The sequence below is a fragment of the Lagopus leucura genome, unplaced genomic scaffold (assembly GCF_019238085.1).
Source record: "Lagopus leucura isolate 7727_CA_CO unplaced genomic scaffold, USGS_WTPT01 Super-Scaffold_100002, whole genome shotgun sequence".
Lineage (NCBI taxonomy): Eukaryota > Metazoa > Chordata > Aves > Galliformes > Phasianidae > Lagopus > Lagopus leucura.
The window spans coordinates 73,748,076-73,773,962 of record NW_024962263.1 but is presented as its reverse complement, the minus strand read 5'-3'; the positions used below and the strand labels follow the sequence as shown (position 1 = coordinate 73,773,962).

The window sequence follows — 25,887 nt, the reverse complement described above, 5'->3', positions numbered from 1 at the left end:
CCAGAGGACTGTTCATTATGTGGTAAAAAAAAAGTCCTGAAAATTCACTGGCATTTGAACTGTTCTGTCTAGATTTATACCACTTAGACTACCTTTTCAGATGGTTTTGTTCTACAGTATTACACAAAAGAATAAGGAAGGGCCCTTTGCTGAGAATAAAGCTACATGGAACATTTGTCCTTCTTCCAAAAAAGTAAATAGTTGACCTCAGAAAGATGCTTTTTCTGGAAGCAAAACTCTGGTACTGTCAGCATTGCAACGCTTCAGCTGCCCAAAGGAAGGTATGCTGTATCAGCAGTGAATCTACTGTAATCTGTACTCTCAGTTTGCATGGACTCTTGTAGAAAGCCTGATTGCTTCCTTAAACAGAATGCTTGGAGCCATGGAAGTTGCCATGCATCACTCTTGCAGTAACTGCTATCCTTATTACTTTCAGGGATTTCAGATGATTCAGGGAAGTAAACAAAATATTAATGAGGTCACTAATGAGAGTTCCCTTTCATGCATGAGTTTTGTCACTAGTTGACTGATTTCTTAGAGCTCAGCTGCTGAAACCACTGCATAATAACAGTTTTTCAGTCATTGTAACTGCAGGAGAAACTCTGAAAACACGGACATTCTGAATGTTTCAGCACCAGAAATGAAATAAAAAGCACTGCAAAGTAATTATTGCTTTAAAATCTCATGATTTTTAATCTTTACTGATGGCATTGAGACTGACTCATTACATCTGACTCAACGGGGTTGTGAAGCTTGTACCTGACGAGCAACCCCAAATGGTGCTGATTAGGAGTTTTCATTGTCTGCTGTGTCCTATTTATTCCCATGAAAGCTCTGATATATTTCTGTATGAAAGCTCTTGGTATATGTTTTGTGAAGAACAGAATGATGCCATGTAGGACTGAGGATACGGTGTGTTTCTGAAGGGCTTCCTTTCATTGTATTTAAGCAAAACCTGGTCAGCAGCAAAAAATCAAGTGTTATCAATGAAAGAACACTTGAATGCAATAATCTGGCATGCTAATTTGAGAAGATTAGAAATTCATATTTTCATTTCGATTCTGAAAATGATAATAACGTAATACGCCGTGTCCAAGCTAAATAGCTGATAATTTACTTCCTCAGCTCCTGTCAGCCCTTTCATTTGTATTGAATAGGTATAACTGTGTGTCCTCAAAGAGACGGTGCTAAAACCAGTGATGAAATAGTCAGATTTTCCGAATGCCTTATGAAGCACAGCAATTTCCTGCTAGTGATAAAAAGTACCTCGGTCTTCAGTTATATTTACATTCTGCTAGCAAAAAAGTTGCAGTCTTTTAAAAATGTCTTCAAAGTTGTCCTGTCACATCTGTGTTCATATAAATGTGGAATTGAGCTGAGCAAACTTTAGTAATAAAAAACCCCATATTTTTAAAAGGCAGTGAACAGTAATGGGGCACCATGGTACCAATGCTGAGAGCCAGTATCTTCCAGTTGTTTAGTTGTCCAAAGTTAAATAACAGGAAGGCACAGAGGTTTCAAGTTTAAACTATTGTTCAGAAAATGAGGTGATAACAGCTACTGCTGCTCACCACATGATTTGGTGCAATAATTTTCAGAAAATTTGTTTACGTTTGTCAGAAGCTGAATACTAAACAAGCTCAGTTTCTCATTTTTGCTAGCTAACCTATTTTGCCTCTAAGAAAGAGTTCAAATATACTTATGGTGATCTTATGCTTCTGAAGATAAGTGGAAGAAGTACATACTTTGCCTACAATTGAAGTTCCTGCTGAATTTTAAAGTAACAATCAGATCTGGATCTCCCTTGCTTGAAGCTTCATATAGTGTTTATTGTAGCCTAGCTTTGTTTTGAAGGAAAAATAACACACTTTTGAGTATTTTAAGTATTTAATCATGTATATAACATTAATATTTGGAAACGTTTTTGAGTTACTGTAGCTCATGAGCCAACGTTAATTATTCTGCTTTAATTTTCATTTGGTTAATACATGTGGTCAGTGCATTTGATAAGATATGAAAACTTAGATATTGTAGATGGTTAATTTTTTCTAAATAGACTTGTCATCTCTCATGTTTTTCGTTTATATCTATAACTTAAATTATCACCAAAAACAAATGCTCTATTTTACAGAGATTGGGACATTAGGTATTTGTATTTATAAAATGGAAATATTAATGTATGTGTAGAAATAAAGGTGAGTTTCCAAACTTGTAGTAGCTTCTAAATTAGGAGATCTCTAGCTCTTGATGTTTCTTTTAATACACAGTTCTTGTTCAGGCTTTTGAAAACTCATCAAATATACTAGTTCAATTATAATTTTGTTATTGAACATTTGCTGCTCGAAGAGCATCTTTTCAGAGGAGTGTGTGTGTTTAAACAGATTCCTTGGCTTCTTTCAAAATGCTTTTTGAAATGTACTGACTTCTAGTTGCTATTCTGAATCCCTCAGGTGCGTGTGCTAGTCTTTTTCTGCCTAAAGTAATGATATTATAGAGGTTGCTGTGGGATTTCTGCAGTCTTCTCCATACTGAAATTCAAGATTGCAAACTCTTAGATTACAAATAGTTCACATAGGGGATTATTGGCTCAGAGGGCAATGAGGCACTGTCACAGGCTGACCAAAGCAACTGTGGGTGTCCCATCCATGGAGGTGTTCAAGGCCAGGCCGGCTGGGGCCCTGGGCAGAATGAATTGGGGGTGGCAGCCCTGCCTGCAGCAGGGGGTTGGCACTGAAGGAGCTTTAAGCTCCATTCAAACCCAAGCCATTTTACAATCACTTTTCTTTCTTTTTTTTTTTTTTTTTTTTTTTTAAGCAGTGGCCTAATTTATGAAATATTTCTGAATATATCACAGTTAAGCTTAGTCCAAATGGGACAAAATAATCTGGTGGTCACGTATACTGAATGCTCCTCAAGCATGACTTTGGTTTAGGAATTGGGTTCAAATCTGGCAACAAAACGTTTCATGCACTATTCTTGGAATTGCTTGACATCAGTGAAAAGTTGCTCAATTTGCTTTTAAGAATTTTAAAACATATTTTTATAAGAGCTATACCAAGCAGTGGAGTAAACGGGATAGAGAGGGACAGATTTCTTTATTGTGATACTTGCAAGTTGTGTATTAGTTTGGAATAACAATAGCACAGTATGTCTTTGAGTAGTCAGGATATCAGCCCACATCCTTTCAATCCTAACCTGCTTCCTTGACTTCAAGAATATTTGTTTGTCTAGATTATGGCAAAAAGGCTACAGCATGAGTTAATTTATCTTACTCCTAAAAAGAAAAGATAAACATTTCACTAGATAAGAAACATGTAGAATCTTTCTGTGAAGCTATGCCATAAGAACAATCATTCTCTCAGTTTTTTTTTGAGCTTCCAGTACTGGCTAAATGTAGGAGTTGCAGAAGCATATGAAAATATTCAGATGGTGGTTAACGGATAGAGTTTTGTTTTCTGTGATTATATTGTTATTGTACTGTGTATAACTGTTACTTGATATACAGCTATTTTTCTAAATGTCAAGATGTGGCTAAGTAAATAACCTTAAAACTCCATCTCATGGTAACAACAGTGAGTGAGTTTCAGTGGAATAATACAGTTTGGAGAGGAGACAGAGCTGCTGTGCACACTGTGCATTTTTGTTGGGAAAGACCTACTTCATTTTTTTCCCTTTTCCCCATCTCCCTAACATAGCTCTCTTCCTCCTCATCCCCCCAAAACAGGTCTTTTTTTTTTCTTTTAAAGTCACTTCAGAAAAAATTAGTCCACTGATATTTCATAATGACTCCATTCAAATCTTATGTGTAATTTGTTCTGTGTTGAGATAAATTATGCTATTCATTGATAGTCTGATGGAGCTATACTGCACTTGGGATGCTTACACAGAGCCAGAGTAGCTAGCAAGTGCTAGTAAAGTTTCCTTGCATGGTGTGTGCTGCAAATGAGAGCTCCAGGTACGTATGTCAAAATGTAGTACCTTTAACAGAAGCTGAATTTTTGGAGTTGCTGAGTTTAGTAGATGTACGTAATGCTATCAGATTACTGCTCTCCCTTAAATTAGTATAATTATTTATTTTAAGAATAATATATTAAATGGATAATTACCCCATTTGAGGGGTATTAAAAAATACAACATAAATTCACTCAAATTCTACATGCCATTCCCTCTGCCTTTAGTTAGTGCCTAATGACTATCAGCGTGTCTATCTTAGCATGTTTCAAAATTTTGTGGAATCTCCTGTTTCACTACATGCTATCTTCTTTCTTCCATCTTTGATACAGTTCTCTTTTTAACTACATTCCTCCTACTTTTCCTGGTCTCTTTCTACAGCTATGAGATAACTTTGAAGATATTATCCTCTATTTATTAGATACTGTAACGTTGGCATATTTGTACAGACTTCAACTAAGAACTGATGTCCAACCTGTTTGTATGCATAATTTGAATGCAAAAAAACAATTTGAATAGATGGTCAGTAACAATTGTATTGGTATCTGTCTTTGAAATAAGAGTGTTGTCTGAACTAGAAGGTTTGTCAGAACTTGAAGGCTTTGAACTAGAAGATTTTATTATTCATTATGTGGTTCTCCATCGATAAGAGGGAAAAAAAGTGATGTGCCTGGGTGCTATACAGTTTAGAACGTGTGATGTTTCAGTTCATCTGCAGATGTTGCTCTATGGGAGAGAGGCAATATATGTGACTGGATGAGTGATGGGAATCTTAACTGTCATTGGAAAATTGAGAGCAGTTGTTGGCAGTTCTAAAGCATGCGGAGAACTGTGTAAAGTAAAAATAAATATAATTTTTAAAAGTACCAATGATATAATAACAGAAGCAAAATACCTGCAGCCCACTGGATGTATTTTAAGGTAGAATATCATTATTTGTTACATTTGTGGATGATCTGTCCTTATGCATGAGAAAATAGCACAATTCTTTACTATCCTAAAAACGCTTCCTCTGTTTGACTCTGGCTCTTGCTGGCTCTCTATTACAGTAATAATAATAGGAAATATCATAAGTTATTGTAGAACATGGAAAGAATTCTCTCAAAGTATCAGCACTGAAGCTTGAAACCCACTAGCAACTTGTATGTCCTTTTCTAAGTCAGCCTACATTTTAATCTTCTCTAAATAGTATTTGCAACCAAAAGTTTGCGGTTTTTTTGGCTGTGGCAGGGTTGACAGGAACAGTCTGTGCTCAAAATTCTCTTTTGAAACGTTTATTGAACTTACCATCATCTCTGTTGTGGAGCTTTTCAACGCAAAAAGTGCTGATGATTTGACTGAGTTATACGTAACGACACATCTGCAACAAACTGTTACCATTTGCATTAGCACAATAGCTGGTTGAATAAGTGAGCACCAGCACAGAATATTAACAGATGTCTTTCTGTTTTCTGGCCCCATTTAAGCACAAGTGGAATAATTTTATTTCCTTTTCCAATGGTCATGAAGATCTTACTTCAGAATGCTGTCTGATGTTAACAATTTATAAAAGAGGGGATCTTAAACCTACAGATCTACAACAGGGAGAATAAGGCTTTGCCAACCATTCAGTTATTTTATCAGAAATTAGCATCTCCATATGCTTTTGTGTTTCATAACTAACATTCAGGATTACATTTCAAATCTGTAAGTAACCAGAAGTCATAAACAAAAATATGTAATACTTTCTATGGCTGTAAACCTAGGATAACTGAAAGACAGATCACAGAATCCCAGAACAGCTGAGGCTGGGAGGGCTCTCTGGCCCACCCCTGCTCCAGCAGGGACACCCAGAGCAGGGGGCCCAGGCCCATGGCCAGGAAGTTTCTGAGCATCCCCAAGGAGGAGATCCCACAGCCTCTGGGCAGTCTGTGCCAGCGCTGCCTGGTGCTCAGAGGGAGCCCCTGTGCTCCAGCTGGTGCCCATTGCCTCCTGTCCTGGCACTACTGGGAAGAGCCTGGCTGTGTCCTCCTGGCACATTTCCTTCAGGTACTTACGGACGTTGATGAGATTCCCCTGAGCCTCTTCTGCAGTCTGATCAGTCCCAGCTCTCTCAGCCTCTCCTCCTGTTGTTGTAAGCTTAACTTGTAAGGCATTTAAATTAGCCTAAATAAATTAAATTTAAATAAATGAATTAAATTGATGTATTCAATTAAATTTATTAAATTTATTTAATCAAATGAATTAATTTATTTTATTTATTTAATTAAATTTGTTTTAATAAATCAATCATGCTCATGGTATACAATGAAGCTGCAAGTTTTTCAGCGTCAGTTTCTCTACAAGTGGATTGTACTGTAGGTTGGCATGGAAGAAGAATTTGGTTCATATCCTGCAATATCACAATATGGCCTGATGCAGGGAGCCATGAAATAAGGTATGTAAATTTTAGAATGGGAGCACTGATATGATCAGCTATAACTCTACTTTCTTCCTCTCCCTTTTGGTCTCAGATGAGACTAAGATCTGTATTATCTTTATTATTTGTGGTCTCTCATGCCACAGACATTACACGTTCAGTACACGCCTTTTGCTTTTCCCTTGGTAAAAATAGGTTTCATGTATTTTCATTGTCATGTAAATTTTGCTGTCCCTTCTGTACAGAAGAATTCAGCCATGATCAGCTGTAAATAGCTGAAAAAATGACTGAAAAATTATGAGCCAAAATGCTACAGCTGCATGATCTTAATGAGCTTGGCAAGGTGAGCATCATGCAGCAGTAAAAAAGAAAATGAGCAGCAGAAATACAGTGCAGCATTCACCTCCAATTGTTTTACCAGAAAGTGCATTCCCCACTAAATTCTGTTTGCAGGCTCTTCTGCAGAAAATTACTCAGTGTCGCCACTTACATACCAGGCCTCATGCATGAAATTCTGGGGGAAAGAAATGGTTTATTTTTGTCTCCCTCTTCTACCATTACTAACACATGAGTTTTGGGCTGCTGCTACAATAGTGGTTTGGTGGACTTTTGGTTGTCAGAGCAGCCACTTCTATATGTTCTTGCCACCAGCTGTCTGTCTCAGCCTGTGACGTTCTGCACCTGTGCTTTTGAGGATTTGTCAAATTTAGGGCCATTGCATTGCTTAAGACTTCTGGCCAGCATGAAGTGAACAAAATTGTTCTGATTGCTTGGTTGTTTGAAAACTCAGTTGTGTCCTCAAGCAAAATGTTTGTGCTTAAGGAGAAAATAAATCAGCTCTTCAAAAATGACCAGATTTTCATTGCCAAATGAAATTTTGGAGCAGAATCACTTACCAAAATAACATTTTGGAAAAAGGATGGGATTGGATCAGATAAGTTTTACATTATGTAAATTATGGATAAAAATCAATCCCATCTATTACCATCTAGTAAAAGAAAAGAACTGCCTTCCCACTTAGAAACATACTGCATTTATTCAGTGTTAGTTTTAGCTTCTGTTCTTGGCCTGCTCACAGATCTGCAGTCCATTACAGTGGCGCCTGTTAGGGCAAATACAGTGAAAGTTGGGCCAGTTTTTCTATGATAAACGGTGTTTTCCAGTAATTCATACTAAATCATAAGAAAAAAAAATCCCTCGTATTTGACACTTGGCATGGAAAGCCTTGTTTCACAAAGGGTTTCACTTGTAGATTTATACAGATTTAAAAAAAAAAAAATTAAAAATAGATCAACCTCATTTATTACAACAAAAGTATTTAAAAGTAAGGCATTGTTTAAAGATCATGTGCTTGTATTTGTTAGCAAAGAATAATATAATGATGTGTTTCCTGAAATGAGTAATCACTTTGTTGCTCATGTAGCACAGACGACTCTTAAACATTTCTTTGTGTTTCTTCTCTTGGATAGATCTGTGCAGAAAGCGGTCGCATTATTTTTAGTATCCTAAAAATATTCAATTTCCAAGATGTTTTGCTTTGAAAAGCCAATTGTGTACCAACGAAACTTTAACTGTAGAAATAACCTTTATGGTAGGATGTTGAGCTTAAATCCTAACGGTATTTTAGAATTTAATTTTCACAATTTAATTAATTACATGCAAATAACCACATAAGTGCATTCTTAATGTTCATCATGGAGATAAGAGAATTCATCTGCCTTGTAATTCTTAACTTTCTCATACACCAAGAAGTTTTTTGAATAGAAAAAAAAAAATAATTGCACATTTTAAGAGATAAGTTCCTAATAATATCCAAAAAACAAACAGATGTGTACATATGATAAATAAAGTTAAAAGAGAGTATTCTCTACCTTTATATGATTCTGAAAGAAAAAAAAAAAATTGTAAGACTTGCAGTTTCTAACTAATAACCCACATAACTGTGAAGATTTTAGTTATTTGCATAGACAGGCAAACCAAGGAGGAAAGCATATTTTTTTTATTACGAGCATGTCTTTTTGCTTCGATATTAGTATATGATCTTTTCCATTGAATTCAGGCCAGGGGAAAGTGCTATTATCTAAAGTTTATTTACACAGAAAGTAACAAGAACAGGAATCACATCAAAGCCAAACATGTATGCAACACTTAAATGAAAATAACTGGATGGTGTGAAGGAATCAGTTATTGTTTGGCTACGTGGAGGAAACTGGCAAGATGTTACATGTATTAGAAAAATAGATTCCAGCAGATTTGAAAGGAGTCTCCTGAAGTCAGCAAGTGAGAATTCAAAATGTTCTCCACTCTCAATTAAAGAGAAGGAGAGTGGCGTAAAACAGATTGTCTCAGTAGAGAAAATGAACAGTTGAGTGGATATTTGTAACTAATATAGTAATTATGTCACAACCTAAAACGATTCAGTTGTCACCCATTATTTATCTTATAGTACAGGTTAAATTAACACATGGAACAAATTGTGATGAAGGCAGTGGCGAAGAAATGAGTGTTTGCTAACATGATGAAGTAGTTAGCATTCAGTAGAGATCAACTCTACTTCAGTGTGTGAAGCTGATAATCACTTAGCTGAGGTTGGTTCAAATAAGTACTTCCTTCCCACACTCGAAGCAGTATTAACCCAGTCGAAGTATCCATTCAGATGTCTGATTTTAGATTCTTACATTTGAGTCTTGGGGCTTAGCACACGTGCATCCAAAATCAAAACTGTAAGAACTGCTGCTTGAAAAGCAGCTGCTAATTTGAAGTTGGTCATGTCTTAAAACTTACAGTTAATTTTTTTTTTTTTTTTAATTTTCTCTTGATCTGCAAAGGAATGTGCAGTCCTTAGGAGAATGACTTAGTTGTCGCAGGTTGGAAATGTGCATGGTGTTTTGGGAGAGCATTCAGACCTGTGCTATCCTTGTGGTTGGCCACCCGTTAAGCAAGGAATATGTCTGCGCTGCTGTGCCAGCTGAACTCTGTGTCAGGATGGGCTTGCTATTACTGGCAGCCTTAACATCTGCTGGTACCTCTGGCCCGCAGAGAACTGTTAGCATCAGGCAATTGGTTTCTAAGCCTAAAATAAATTTCATTTATGCAGTCTTTAAACTAACGCTGTCACAAAATAATGAAGCGAAGATCCTTCACCTATCAGATGTTTACCCTAAAAGTCAATGAGAGTGTGACGATGTGGAACAGGAATCGCATATACATTGAAAGTTGCATATGGTTAATTAAACCCATAGACTCGCTCTGTACATAGTAAGGTTTTATTGGTATTAGAATAAAGAATTTCTTTTTGGAAAAAAAAAAAAAAAAAAACTGATAAAAAAAAAAAAAGACTGATAATTACTTCTCTCTGTGCTTCTAATCAACAGTCTTTGATGTACATCTGTTTTTTGCATACATCTGCGACTTCCAGTCAGGAAAAGCCTTTTATGGCAAGTGGCCTTTAAGCTGCATGCTGAGTTTATTTCATATATTCCTTTTCTTTTTCTTAAGAAAGCATCCATGTTTTTTTTTTTTTTTCCCCAGCTTTATCAGTGAATATATACTTAAAAATATTTTACACAGGAAAAACCCCTCTAGTTTGCAGTTTAGTTTAGAATGACTTAAAACTGTTGGAGGATATTAGAGTTGTCTTTCTTGCAGATGTATATCAGAATAAGAAGAGAACCTAATCTGTCCACTCCATATGTATTATTAGATACCACGGTATACTGCTTCTTATCATGTGATGCCAAGGCTGCATCCAGCTGCTGTGGATGTGAGGGGGGAGGACAGCCCCCTGTGGTGCTGAGAGCATCTGTGGCAGCAGGATGTCCACACAGCAGAGCAAATCCTCCCCCAGCAAGTCCATATCTCTAATCTCTGGGAGAAAAAAAGTATTTTGGTGGTGTTCTTCTTTAAAAAGGGGCTATATATATGTAAATAGATATATTTAAACATTGCATATTTAAATTCTGGTGAAATTTGTACTCGTTATTCAGTCTAAATTTGTGAAACAGCTCATGGATAAATTTATTGTCAAGGGCTGACTTCAGTTTAAGGCTGTTTTCAGAGTGAAGCTATGTCCAGTTTTGCATGTTTGCTCTGTATCTGGATGCAGCACTGACCTTTTGTAGGCATTCCTGGCCATACAGCTGTGGTGGGGAGGGACCAGAAGTACTCTTGGGCAGGCCTGAAGCATGCAGAGAGATGATTTGAGCAGTCCTGCAGGCCCTATTTTGTACTTGTCTGGATTAGCACTTGGTAGTGAAGTTTGCATACAAAGCTGTGAGAGTGAATTATCATTGCCAGGAAGTGGCACTAAAGCTACAGCTGGGGCAAAAGTGTACTCAGCTGTTCCAGCTGTAGGTAGCAAAGGGATGTTCCACGCAGCCTCAGCAAAGCTGATTTCATTCTGGAAATACAGTCTATTCAGGCTTCTTATAGCTCTATGTAGACATGAGTTCTAAAGGGAGCTCGGTATTTAAAAGGGGCCTATATGAAAGAAGGGGACAGGCTCCTGCAGGGGCTGTTGTGATAGGACAAGAGGAAATGGTTTCAAACTAAAAGAGGAAAGATTTAGATTAGATTTAAGGAAGATGTTTTTTACAGTAAATCCCTGTTCAATGCAGGGGAGTTGGACTCGATGGCCTTTAAGGGTCCCAACTCAAAGGATTCCATAAGCTTTTATGGAGAATAACAATTTCAGGTTCTGTGGCACTTCACTGAAAAGTCACGTTATTATCAATTATTTGCAGCTTCTGAGCTAAGATTCATTAGAAGCTCTAAGATGCCTACAGTTAAGTCCAGCCCACTGAGGGCTGTTCTGTTTTTGTCGTAACATCAGCAGATAACTTCATGCATACAGAATTCATTTCAAGGTAAAATTTTTCCATGCGAGGACTCGGCCTGTGGAAAGTTTCTGTAAAATCAATTGATCTCCTTTTAGCTTAATATGTGCACTTGTAGAAATGAAGCAAACAAAAGCATCACAGAAGTCCCAGGTGGAAATAACTACTGACTTTGTTCAAACTTGGGATGTTTATGGATCTATACAGTTTTCTTACCTTTATTACAATAAAATTAAACTAAATGCTGTCAGAATGATGAGGAGAAAGTGGTGATGGCCTTAATGTGCTTCTGTAAGTGCTATTTGTTTCAGTCAATTGTATAACAATTTTTATTAAAGAATGTGAGTATAATGGTAAGCAGCGCTCTAGAAAATAATCCTTTCTTTGCTTTGTAATTGGTGAAATGCAACGTTATACAGGTTGATCGAACAAGAACAGACCTAGGAATGCATGCCTTCAGGAACTGCACATTAAAACTGTTTCTGAGAAGAAATCTTAACAGGAGTCCACTACAGCGTGAGGGGAAAATTTCAAATGCTTTTTTTTTCTTTTTTTTTTGGCTGTGTAATTTCAGTAATAATGAAAAAGGACAGAAAATTAATTGTATCCTGCAGAACTGTAAGACCCAGTCAGAGGAGAGTGTTTGAAATGTTGACTCTTTCTTTCACTGTGAAAATTTCTGAGCACATCAGATTGAATTTTCTGCATTTGGCTGATTTTATACTATATTGTCATTAACCTCAAAGAAAAAAAGTGCCGTAAGGGGTGGGAAAGTTAGGTGGTCCTGTGGTCTGTGTATGTCTAGCTTTCAATAAAGCTTAAAAGAGATAATCTCAGTTTACCTCAGGTCCTTGGTGATTTGGTGACATTTCCTATTGTCCACAGCCAGCTCATGTTCAAGCCACAATTGCCAGTTGGTCAAAAAAGGTCATCTAACAGCACTTCTCAGCAAGGCAGGGACAGTTCAAAGAGGTTGCTGCTGTTGTTGTTTTTGTTGTGGTTGGTAGTGGGGGTGCAAAGTTTATCCTATGGCAAGAATTATGCAAACACTTGAACCATTCATTGCTCAAACACTCAAAAAAATCTAGGAGGAAAGTTGAGGAAAACTGGATTAGTAGTTTTAAATCCATGCTGAATGTTTCTAAAATTTTAATGGCCAGATTTGAGGTGACCTCTGTGGGGACTGTGTGCCCAAAACACTGACTTGCAGGGAGCTGGGGGTACAGCAAAGCCCTAGGCTCGTGGTGCTTAAAAGTTAAAAATAGGCATCATAGTACTTCTTCAGAAAACAGAATAAATCAGAATGCAAATATCCAGTGGCCATACACGTTCTTTCTTTTGTGTTCTGGGCCTGGTCTGGTTGGGCAACAGGAGAAGTTGCTGTTTAGTACTGTAATCTCAATATATCTCCTTTAATGCCAAAGAAGTAGTACCATTTACATGTTCTGTTGAACGCAGAGTAGCTATGTGAACACATGGTGCACCTATTTAACACCAGTTCTGGGATGGGAAAGGAACTGTGCTTTCCCTGGAGTGCTGAAAGTCACTTTTTAGTCCAGCTTTTTCCACTGTTTTCTCCATGGCATGTTTGCAGCAAAAAATAATGGCATCAGTGGCATCCTGAGAAAAGCTGTGCTGCCCTGTTTTGTCCCTAATGTTCCATGACCCTTCCAACAAAGTCAACAAAGATGTTTCTGAAATTGTGACAATGGTTTGAGAATACTGGGCACAAACAAACGTTTTAGCAAGATGAAATGCCATGTTGGATATTATGCCTGTCTATTTTTGATATTACATTTTTATATTTTTTGAGTGACTGCACTGTATTTTATTATCTGTGAAAAACTGATTTGTGACTATTGGGAAACAAATAACAAAATAGGCAAATAACAGAAATGTAAGATTCGGGTATAAAGGGCCCTTTTTTCAAACCTCTGGTAGTGAAGAATCCTTTAGCAGCTGTATGATACAGAAGTAACTCATAGGCTGTTGTGAGAAAGTGCCAGTGTTTAGGCTGGCAATAGGGCTGCCCTGATACGTTTAGGGATAAAGCTGTGTACCTCAGTACGTCTCTTAAATCCAGACTGACCATGACTGATATTAGTGACTCGGTCTGTAGCAATTAATTAAATGTGCTGGGGGTGCTGTGTTGCAGAATCACAGAATCGTAGGGGTTGGAAGGGGCCTCCAGAGATCATCAAGTCCAACCCCCCTGCCAAAGCAGGTTCCCTACACCAGGTAAGTCACCTGAGTCAACGAGCAAAGGTTGGCACACATCTGCGTTGCTCCCACACCAGGAACACAACTCTATGTGAGCAGTTCTTGGCCTATGCTGTCTCCTGAACCGTCCCTTGTGAGGGGCAGGGGAAGTGGCAACCAAGACAATTATTCCTTAACTGTAACTGTTGCCTCTGTAGATAGAATGTATTTACGTGTGTATGCATGTTCTTAATATTGTATAAATATTTTTTATTATTTTGAAATTTGCTTCATATTGGACTGCCAAGAAGAGAAAACAAAACCACAAACCTTCCAAAGGAAACATTTTGCTTGGCTCTGCTTGCAAAGCATCTGATCTGACACATCACTGACAGAGAGAATACTAGTGAGTCACCTCTGTGCCACTAACGTCCACATCATTTGGATTCAGAGATAAATCCACATTAGATAAACATTTAAACTTCACTTGAGACCCACCTGTTTTCAAATTACTTTGAAAGGATGATCTGATTCAGCATTAAAATATCTGTACTATTCAGTTCTGGCAGTTTTCTATGATTTCCATGTCACCTTATGTTTTCGAGCTTTCCTCTTTCCACACTGTGCTTCTTTTTGCTTTCCTCCTAAGTCTATTAAGTGTGAAATCCTAAGTTTTGTATTGTTTAATTAGTAGAATCAATTGTTCTTTCTCTAAGCAGAGTAAATGGTACTTTAAAGAAAAATGAATATTCTTTCTCACTGCCATCTACCGTACGTGTTGTAAAACTGCGCTGTGGAGAATGCACTGCTTGTCAGCAAAACCACTCTTCTCAGTCAATTTGCCCTAAAGTTGAGGAGAAATCTACTAAACTCTTAGTAGCTTGTGGCATGTAAATTCTATTCTTTGTGTATCCCTAGTTTGCTAAACATTGTTCAACCCTTGTAAATGAATAAAGAACATTACATAATTAATGACTTTCCTGAGGAGTCCATTGTTATCATGCTATCAATTTGCTTTGCAAATCCACCTTTATAATGTCTGCTATTTCAGGATTAGAAATGGTGGTGTGCACACCTGATGTACTTACTATTTTCATAACATCCTTTCTGTTGCTTTTCTGAGGCAAATATGTGTACGTAAGACTTCAAACTAGAGTAGAATTTCACCCAAGAGTACAAGGCACTGGCTGCTGACAGTTGGCCCTTTCTGTCCCATGTCCTTAATCCACCTCCTTTTATCCAGTGTCCATCCAAATCCCAGTGTCTTTCTCTGCCTGCTCAAAATGGCTGTTTTATGTTGGCTGATTCCCCCCAAACTATGTTGTTTCTGAAGCACACACCGAGCACAGATAATTTAAGCCTAAATTTGATAACATTAAAAATAATTGCACACTAAATTCTTATCTGGCATGAACTCCATAGCAGGTGACATTGGTAATGATGCCAATGATTTCTGGTTTGCTATGCTTTTAAACCTCACTGTTTTATCTTCCAGCATGGCCACTTGTCAGAGTTGGCTGGTAGACTGCATGGTTTAGCCATACTTTAAGCTTGACTTAGTAGAATGGGGATTTTTTTTTCTTTCAATGTGTATACACTTATAAAATTTCTTAGCCATTCATGTATTTCTCTGGCAGATTCTGTATCCACTATTTTTCATCCAACTGAAAGTACTAGGAGATAATTTGCCTTTGGAGGATCATTTCTGGGTTGAATCTTTCTATTATTTGAGTGGGGGTTTTTTGCAGTCACTGCTTTTGATCTGCACTGTAAATGAAGAGGAAATGATTAGGCATCCATGGATTTATACATGACAGAAGCTTTTCTTCCATCATGTGAGACAGGGTTCTCCAGCATCTTACATCTTATTTCTCTTAATGTGAATTGACTGGTACTAGTCATCCATCCTTTTGCTGCTGCCATTAGTTCATGCAACGTCTACTATCCTGCAGTGTTCCAAATTGAGTCTCAAAACTTCTCTAGATTACCTGCAGAGTAGATGCTGCCACATACAGGATCTGAAGTAGAACTACATCTGGAGGGGAATGATTTACAACTATACAACATGAAAGGACAAAAGAAATGAAAGAAAAGATTAAATAATGCATTTATTGAAGTTTGTTTTTATCCCAGGACATCACTGTGCCTTTACAACTAGCAGTGGAAACTGTGCATGTGAAAATACTAGAAAGGGAAGAAGGCATACACTGCTCAATGCTGTTATTCAGTAGTCATCAGTAGAAGAGAAAAATATTTTAAATAAAAAAGGGAGTATTAAGCACTTTGATCTCGGTAAAATAATTAATATTTTTAATAAGAGAACACTGAAAAATTGTGAGGGAATTACAGTATGAAGTAAATATGCAGATAGCTGCTTCTTTTTCTTTTCTTTTAAAATTAAATCCTTGCTGCCCTCGTGTGGATGTATGCTGTTTTCTCTATCTGCTGAAACTGAAAACGGGCAGGTCTCACTAGAAGAGCTGTACATACAACAGTATTTATACTGCAAATGAAGGATAAATTGGCCATTGAACTGGGCCAGGGGTGTTGAGCATTGTGGCTGGGATTCTCTGTTGTCAGGCATGCCCTGAGTGTTAAGAATCCACCCTCAAGATTCTCTATGTGGAAAGCTGCCTTTGCAGCTGACAGCAGTTGATGAAGGCTCCCTCTGAACCAAATGATGTGCATCCTGAATGGACCAGGAGGAGGGTCCATCCAGAAGGAATCTGCAATGTTTTCAAACTCCTTTGAGCTCAGGGCGTGAGACAAACCAGGGAACTGAGTAGCAGAGCAGAATGCAGCTGCTGTAGGAGCAGTGATGATAATGTGATAAAAAGCAGTAACAACAAAGAAGAATTACCCACATAATACCAATTATTTATAGCTCTTTGGTGTATGGACAATTGCTGCGTATATTAGCATAAATAATTTTTTTCAGGAATGGATGTTGGAATTGCAGAATTACCTGTATGTTTATGTACCTTTATCTATATGTCATTATACTGCTAGAAATTGTAGCACAATATTAGCTAACAATTAGCTGACCATCCTCCTACCATGAGCATGTAATCCAAACAGAAGTTTCATGGATAACACTGTAAAGAGACTGATGACTGTGATAATGTATTTAATATAAAATGATGACTTATTTATCGGTAATTCATAAAGCAAATAGCAAAACTGAATTGTATAGTATTGTAATAAAGGGTGGCTTAGCTTTGCCTGTTTTGCTTCTGGGTAGAACTTGAGATACAGAGTGAAAGATAAGCTTATAAAGGGTTTCAATTGCTAAATAACCAAACACCAAATCTAGGTGTGTTTTGTCTCTTTCCTAAGCCCTGTACATAATTCAGTGTCCACACCCAACTGTACAGATTCTGTACATTTCTACAAATCATGGTCCAAGCTGTCTCAGATAGTGAAAGTTGAAGAGCCCTTTGTTAGGTATGAGGGCTGCTCTGACATTTTCTTATGTTGACCCACAGTGTCAAGGATGGATGTTGGTGGTACAGCAGTAGAGGTTGAACCTTCCTGCCAATATCCTGTTACATGTTGCTGTGCGACAGATGGCAGCAGAGGGGCACTCTGGCAAAATGCCGTCTCACACAGAAGTGTGGATGAAGCAAAGGTGTGTCACTGAATTTCTTCATGCAGAAAAAAAAAATTGCACTCATTGACATCTGTTGATCTTACTGAATGTTTCTGGAGACCAAACAGTGGATGTAAGCACAGTGAGGTGGGGGTTGGGTGGGGGGTGCAGATTGTTCTGAGTGCGGCATGCAGGCTCTTGTTTGCTGCTGTAAAAAATGCAGAGCTATGACTGTGTTGAAAAACAGTGTTTTGTAGCTGAGAATATGCTCTATCAAATAGCGTTATTGACGTCTTTGTTTTGGTTTCCATGGAAATAAATAGGAGGCATTACTTTTGGAGCAACCTACATAGTTTGAGATTAAAATATACTCTTAAGCTGGAAAAGGAAAAGTTAGCGAGGTAGTTAGCATGCAAGAGAAAAGCCAGTTGAGGAATACAGTAATTTGAACAGCCTGTGTTCTGATATCCTGCTCTTCAATTGAATTACTTGTATTTCTCCCATTGCTATTAGCACTAAGGACTTTCAAGGATACGTTGTCTGCAATAAAAAAATGAAGATTGTAGATCAGACCTGATGTGGAGGCCTATAACTTGGAGAGAAGAAATGAGGCCCATGGCTATCTGCCAGCTAACAGGCGGGTGAGGTATCACTGCAGATGACCCAGTGTCACGGGAAGAGCATTGCTGGCTGCAGCCCCAGGGCTCTTGCTGCTAAGGATCAGGCTGTGGGGATGGGACATACTCTGTGAGATACCGTTACCCTGTGTCTGCGCAGTGATGCTGTGACCTGCTGTTGATGGAGGAGAGCTGGAGGCAGGCCGGGAAGAAACGCTGGGCTGAATAAGGGGCTGTGTCAAAGCCTGGTGTGAGGCTCCAGAGCCTCCAAGCATGTGCAGAGGGGGACTGTTGAGTTTTCCCTTTCTAGCAGGCCTATTTTTATGCAGACTGGGCCATGTAGGTTTCAGCGTTTTGTAGAGGCAGCTTCATCACTTGTACCACAGGGGTGGCTTAATCTGGAGGCTCTCTGCAGGCACTGGGATGGCTGCTGCAGGGCATCCGGAACACAAGAATGTGTTTGTTGCACAGTGCCTTGTCAAATCATTTGTATCTACTATAGTTTAAGGATGCTGTAATGGGAGCATTAGTCTATCAATATGGTTTGGTACTTGTTTGTTACACAAATTACTTTGTAAGGCTTAGAGATGCACACCAAGTGGGTTGTATGTCCTTTTACCTACGCATGTCAGAGTTTTTAGAGGACAAAGAATAGAATCTGTTACTCTCTGAAACATATAGTGAACATTTTACTTCAGTGGAGGAGGCCAGCCACAGGGAAAATTAGATGTGCTGATTGGAAATTGTATTTCCTTTGCTGACTGGTGCAGTGAAACTTCGCAATGAAGATCGCTAAGCAAGCTGGGTAGCAAAATTCCAGTGAAGTTCTAATTGATTCCAATGGTCTTTTGACTAGTAGCACTGTCACTTGTTTCAGATCATCTAATACTTCCTTAATAAGTATTTCCAAGATTCAGGTTAAATAATTAGAATATATTTAAAGTTCAAGAAAGAATGCAGTGTTCAACTACATATCAACTGTATATTTTGATGCTCCACAATATACCAACTAGTAGAATCACATAATAAAAATTTGGTATGGAAATGTGTATAATCAAAACCATCTTGTTGTAATGCCGCTCTGTGTCAAGTATTCCTTCTCCCTGACCTCATTAGGTGTACCTAGTCATTAGATACAGTGTTACTAAAGAGTTTAAACTTAAAAGCGGCTTTGATTAATGATTGGTTGGACTGAAGTTTAACTGTGTAGGATTAACTAGATTTAAAAATGGCAAAATGCCATAGTAGCATTAATGCCAGACTTTAACAAGAAGCAGAAGTAAACTCCAAGGACCCTTATGATTTTCATATGGACTAAACTCATGTTCTCATTAACTTAATGTCCTGTCCTGTTTTCAAAGCTAATGTTCTAATAATTCCTAGAGAATAGTAGCTTAGGCAGCACATTGCAAATATGTAATCCTTGTATGTTTAATGAATCATACATCTTGATAATTTTAATATTAGTTAATTCAGCCATGTGCTGTCATTGTAGCTGAAAAGTACTTTTCACATTTCTGTGTTGTCTGCCATTTGAATTTTATTTTAATGTCTTCTTTTAGTTTTCCTGAAAGTTTACAGTTGGCATCTCTACAGCCTAATATCCTTATTTTTTTCTCCATTGATCACATATTTCTTTATATCACACTGCTGAGAAAACACAAGCAGTCTCACTTAAAGCACTATTCAGTCATCTTAAATCCTACTAAAGTATATAGGATTTAAATATAATGTAGTAAAATAAAGTTAACATAATGCTGAATTGGGTTCACTCTGTCTAGCATTTTTCCTAGTCCGCGGGATCTTTGCTGAACTAATCAGAATTCATTGATTTATTATTGGAGCTGAACAGGAGAAAAACATTCTCATTTCAGGAATCTGAGAATTCTTTTTGCTGCATTGATCCCGATTTCATCATTTGGGTTATTTTTCAGTGAGCTTCTAGTCACAAGAAGTGCGTAATGAAACTTGTGTTTCAGCGCAGTAACGCATTGTGAGAATTAGGCAGTGTGTGTTAATAATTAATAAGAGCAGTTCTTTACAGAGGCAGCACTCTTTCTGCCAAAGCACCCAGCCAAATACTTGGGCTGCAGTGCCTAATTTCTCATTGAAATCCGGGATATATTAGACTTGACTTAAATAGGATTACTCACTCAAGCAAATTTACGCAAGTGTGTGAGGCATGTATCCAGCTTGTAGTGAGTTAGGAGTCTACCTACTTGTTTGGCTCTGGGCCCTAGGCACTTGCATAACGTTGCTTGCATGAATTATCCCATTAAACCAAGACCCACATAAATACTGTTACTCATACCAGCAAAGCAATGTTGTGGACAAGTGCTGACAGTCCAGGATCTTGCTTCCTCTTTATACCATATCAAAAGGTTCTGTTTTTACTAATGATCAGATTGTATTAACTAAACTTTATATTTGCAGTCCCCGTTGGTAATTCCTGTGCCACTGAGGTTTTTGGTTGCATTCTAATACTACCTTTGTATTTTTTGCTTCATTGACTCAGTGATATTTTTTCTCTCTTTTTTTTAGGAAGAAGGGCAACAAAAACAAAGGAGAAGAAAAAGAAGAAAAAGAATTTGATGGAGAGGGCTCAGAAGCAGCACAGCATCTTTTTAGCTACAGACAAAACAAGCCAGTAAAGACTTGATTTACTTTTTTTTAATATATTTTTGCAAAGTGCACAAAAGCTGCTATATGCTCCTGCCCATGGATGCACTACAGTTCAGCTGCTTTAACAGTATTGGTGGCAAATAACTTGTGAAAAGAAGCCCACAAGCTTGTTTGTTTTATTTATATATTTTTTATTTTATTTTTTCCTCTTATTTTGACCTGAAGACTTCAAGGTCAGGAGCACACTGAGTTGAATCAGTGGAAGTGGTGCTGAAGTGTGTCAGAGATTTTGTACTGAGTGTTTGGTCACTGTGTTGACACTGAATGGAAGCAGGAAAGAAACCTATGTATCACCATTAGGCGGACTTGTGCATATTTAAATAAAAAAAAAGGAAGTCTTGGAGGTGTAGGTACTATTGCATTTATGGCCTTTGTCTCCTATATTTGTACATTTCAAGAGTAAATGGATATAACTCACATACTTAGCATTAATATGTGTTGTTCTCAACACCTACTGCATTGAAACTGTTGTATGAGTATAATAAAACTGCTTTATGACAATATGCCACAAGAATCACTGCTTAGAGTTATGAATGTGCAGCAGACTTTATGTGTACATATTACTCTGTCTACATATAAATGAGCATATTTACTGTACATCTATGCATTTTTATGTATAATACTATATACATGTTTAAAGTTACGTCTGTTGGTTCTAGTAATACACTTTAAAGTAATCCAGTAAATGTTTACTTTTGACTATGTTTTAAGGATCTTTTCATGTTTCTCAATAGTTACAAACTGGATTTTTTTTCTTGTTTGTAAAGCACATTCAGATGCTAGACTACCTTGTACTGATGCTCATAGTGGAGTGTCAGCTCTGAAGTATACTTGCCAGACTGGTATAATGCAATTCTTTTCTGCTCTTCTTTACTCCTATCTCAGCCCTAGTGTATTTTGTCTCAGAAAAAGTAGGGTAACTTTTAAAGATGAGGCATGATGATAGATGTTTTGAGTGTCAGGAAAGAAATTTTACAGAAAGTTCTTGGTATCTAAGATTGTATATGTAGTTTTTCAAATGTAATGCACAATGTTTTATTTCTCTTAGTCCTGATCCAGTCAGATACAGCAACTGAATACTTGAATAAGGAGAAACAAAAGAAAAAGCAGTGTGTAATCAGTCATTCAGCAGTATAGCGAGCACCAGTCAGTTTCCCAGTATTGCCAGTGAACTGTCAAAGTTTAGCAAATTTAAACCCCATCTGGGCTGGGGGAAGGTGTCTTTTTACATAGCTAAAATGGCTCAGGATGTGTAATTTGGTATTCTTGCATTATGGGGCTTTTATTCAAGGAGAGTTTTGAATATCTTCTTGGAAAATCCCACAACTAAAATGCCTGCCACTTATGCTGTCACTTACGGAAGTTATAGTTCTAGGACTAAAACTTGCATCACTATCTGCTCAAACAAGGGTGTTTTGTTTAAAATTATTTATACTTAAATTTTGACAGGTCTGGCTAAGAAGTTAATTCTAACAAAAGGATAAATCTAAATCTAGGACTCTGTGAATGTTTCCAGCCTCTGTTTCTATACTCACTTCTGAGCTAGGATAATACTGGCTCCACTGCTACAGGCTCCACCAAAAGCCCTCTCTGCATACTGCCACAGTGGACTGCTTGTGGAGTCCACTTCCCCCAGGCATGGGTATTTGGCTTTATTAACACAAAAATGATTATCTGGAGCCCATCTTCCAAGGGTAGACTCTTAGCTTAGTATCTGAATGGTTTTTCTCCTCTCTTGTCCTTCTGAAGTAGTTTTTAAGTGGGGTCTCTGCAATCACTTGCAGAGAACTGGGGACCAGAGAGAAAGAAAGCTGCTTAAATGTTCTCTCACTGTGACTCTAGTTGATAAAGCTTCTGTATGACCTGGTTTAAATTGTACTTGTGTTACCAGGCACATGGAGTCCTGATGTTCTCGAACAAAGGAAAAGGAAAAACAGACCCCAGAGCCCCACAAATATATCTTTGAGATCTATTTTAGAAAAATCCCACAAATCTTAGTTTTAGTTTTATGGTTTATATGCTTCATAAGTAAACTAGGAAATAAAGCATCTATAAGTACAAATATATTCATAATTAGCTAGAAGAAGCGTTGCTAAAAAAAAAAGAAAAGTGCACTATTTAGACACATATGAACATTCCATGAAACTGCTTGTGGACTTCCACTTAATCTTAAGGTTTTCTCCCTTCATTTAGAATATGACCGTATTTACCTAGAACATAACAGTGATAAGGACAGTAAGATTTTTCTGACCTGGGCTGCTATTTCAGACTTTAAATGCTCATTTTAAAATAATAGGAAAAAAAAAAAAAAAAAAAAAAAAAAGGGCAATATAAGCTGTAGCTGCCTGTTTGCTTACTGGTTATCAAATTTGGCTGTAAGTGCAGTGAATACCCTCGTACCCTCGTACCATCCTTCTAGTAGTGGTTACAGATGTTGTATTAGGCATGTCATAGAAAGAATGCTACAAAATACAATAAAATGTCACAAGCTTCTGACTAAAACATCTCTGGTCCTTTTTAATTCAAGGAATGTATTCCTTTGGAATAGCATGCACACAGATGAATTGGAGAAGGGGTGTAGATCCAGATTTTCTCCCACTGTACTGGAAAATTTGAGGATTGTGCAAACATTTATTATTTTGTTGATACTTACAACACGTTTGGAAAGGATACAGTCACTGTGCATTAGCTACACACTGATTTCCTTCTTCCTAGTCATCTTCATATTGAGATTTTCTTGAGAATACAGACGCTAGAAACTCAACCCTAAGTAACAAGTGCCCTCATATGTAGTTTCTGCTTTGTCCTAAACAACTGTTTCAATTCCCTTTTGCACAGTAGATCCTGTCAAAATATTTATAACATTCTGAGTTTCATGAGGTCATACTTCTCCTGAAGTTGGAAAGGACCTCAAGAGACCACTTAGCCCCAATCCCCACTTACAACAGGGCTAAGGTATGTCTAAAGTGGAGAATTTTGTAACCTCTTTAGTCCCTGTTGCAGTATTTGACCACTTTCACAAGGAATTTTTTTTTCTTTTCCAGTAAGAATTTTATCATTGCAATTTTTGTCTGTTCCTACTTGACTTTCTACTGAGAAGAGTTAGGTTAAGTCTCCTCTATACGCTCTGTTCAGGCAACTGAAGACTACAGCTAGATTTCCCTCTAGCTCCTTTTCCAGATTAAATACTCACACATACAGTTTTTTTCTTTTTTGAAGCTGTCACTACCTTCTGAATCTGGACAATTTCTTTAAAATACTGGCAGGAATTGGAGCAAGCAGTTTCTGTCTTCATACTTAGGGTTTTGTGCCCAAAGGTTAACCATTAGCTACTGGAAATCTGCTTAAAACTAAGGAAGATTCAAATTAGTCAAATAAAGAACTTTCCATGCTATATTCATTGGTTTAAAAAAATGCTGTATTACAATTATGTGCAAAAAAACCCTTTTTCATAAGCATATATTCTTTAATATTGTATTCACCTTTCTCAGAAGAGACAATTTTGTAGCCTCTCTCTCCTTTCAGGACCTCTGTATCTTTAGCATGCCCAGCCTTCTTCTGGCCTCCTAGTTATGTGTCTGCTTAAATGAAACAACAAAAAATCTACAAAAACACAGGTGCAAGGTTAAAGTAATTATTTTGTGGCTGACTGGTTTTTAATACATCTCAGCTGTTCTTGCTAGTGAGAGATTATTGCTACATTTCTCTTATTACTGGGGGAAAAAAAAAGAAAAATGGTGCTTGACATTATGCTAATGCAAACTTTCCATGCTACAAATGCCAGTATTAGAAAATTGTTCTCTGACACTGAATGCTTAACATAACGATGTCAATGAAAATTTAAAAAACAAAAACAAAAAAAAGATAAATGCTAGATTGAGAGCTTCTAAATTAAGAAGACTTTTGCAAACAAAGACCAAAATCAACTTTTCTTTCCTTCTTCAATTGTTCTATAGTGTTGAAATACAATACAGAACAAAACTGACTGGGTATGACCTGCACAAGTACCATACTTTTTTAAATGGATGAGGCTAGTAATGAGTAATAATGCTACCACTTAACTGAAGGTAAAACAGCTTTTTCAATTCAAAAGGCATATCTCCTTCCCTCTGCCAACAAGATGTACTTGTCTCTTGACACTAGTTCACTTCCACTTGTGATGGTGTCATCCAGCATGAATTTCAGTACACTGATGTAATTTTGGACAGACACCAGTAAGAACAAACTGTACCCTTCTGAACATTTAACCTACAAACAACTATCAGCTTTTTGTTTAGCTCTTTACTGAAAACACTGAACTTGGCATCGTTTCTTTCATGAAATCCTCTGTCCAGGAGACAGGAAACAATATTAGATTTAGGAAGTGTTAGAGCAACCTGACCTACATGATGCCTTTAGCTTACTATGTAAGCTTACTTTCCAAGGCTCCAACAGATTTTTAAAATTATTTTCATTTTGTATGCAAGGTAGAACAATTCATGTCTAATGAACAAAAAAAAAAGCTGGATCCTTACTTAAACTGGTAAGCAGTATCTCTGTGTTTATGTCTGCAGAGAAATTGCTGCTCTGTCTCCCTGTTTTCTAGTTCAGTGAGGCTCATGTATTCTTGTTCACTTTAATTGAGCAATGCAAGCAATGCAAGCAAACAAACAAAAAAAAAACCCTAATAGCTTATAGATTACAAATGAATAAACAGTGATTTGTTTTTCGCCAGTCACTTCTCAAAATAGAAATTAACCTCAAGAGAGATAAGTGATTACCCAAATAGTGGCACTTGGAGTACATGTCTTGGCTTGCAAATATTGTGGTTTTCTGACTGAACTTTAAGAAGGCTTTATAGGAATCACAGAACCATTAAGGTTGGAGAAAACATCTAAGATCATCTAGTCCAACCATCAACCAATCACCACCATGCCAACTAAATCATGTCCCTGACACCTGTCCTTTTCTTGAAAAGCTTCCCACCACCCATACAGAGCAGCCTGTTCCAATGCATTACAGCTCCTTCTGAGAAGAAATGTTTCCTAACATCCTGCCTGGACCTCCCCTGGTGCAACTTAAGGCCATTACCTTTCATCCTATCACTGTTACCTGGGAGAAGACACCGACCCTCACCTCGCCACAACCTCCTTTCTGGTAGCTGTAGAGAGCGATAAGGTCTCCCCGAGCCTCTTCTCCACACTGAATAAATCCAGTTCCCTCAGCCAATCCCCCATAGGAATTGTGCTCCAGACCACTCATTTTGTTACCCTTCTCTGGACACACTCCAGTGCCTCAGTGTCTTGTAGTGATGGGCCCAAAACTGGACACAGCATTCAAGGTGCATCCACAGTGGAACTGATTACAGGGGGACATGAGGTGGTGAGGTTGAATATCTTGAGTGAAAGAAGTAAGACAAAAAGTAGGATTGCTACCCTGGAGAACCAACTTCAACCTTTCCCAGGGCCTTCTTGGAGATACCTCACGGGCTGGTGTGCTAGAAGGTAAGGGGGCCTGTGAGAACTGGGCACCATTTAAACAGCACTTCTTCCAAGCTCAGAATCACTGCATCCCTAAGAGTAGGAAATTGGGGAAGGGAGACAGGACACCTGTGTGGATGAGCAAGGAGCTTATGGA

At 37.7% G+C, this 25,887-nt stretch overlaps 1 protein-coding gene across 1 annotated transcript in view; it reads left to right on the top strand.

The window, feature by feature from the left end:
- RSPO2 (R-spondin 2) overlaps positions 1 to 22,773 on the top strand; it is a 96,828-nt gene extending 74,055 nt beyond the window's left edge. The window contains exon 5 of the mRNA XM_042869368.1: positions 20,131 to 22,773. Coding sequence (XP_042725302.1) covers positions 20,131 to 20,240 — 110 coding nt within the window. The 3' untranslated portion in view covers positions 20,241 to 22,773. The remainder of the gene's footprint in view (positions 1 to 20,130) is intronic.
- The last annotated feature ends 3,114 nt before the right edge of the window (positions 22,774 to 25,887 follow it).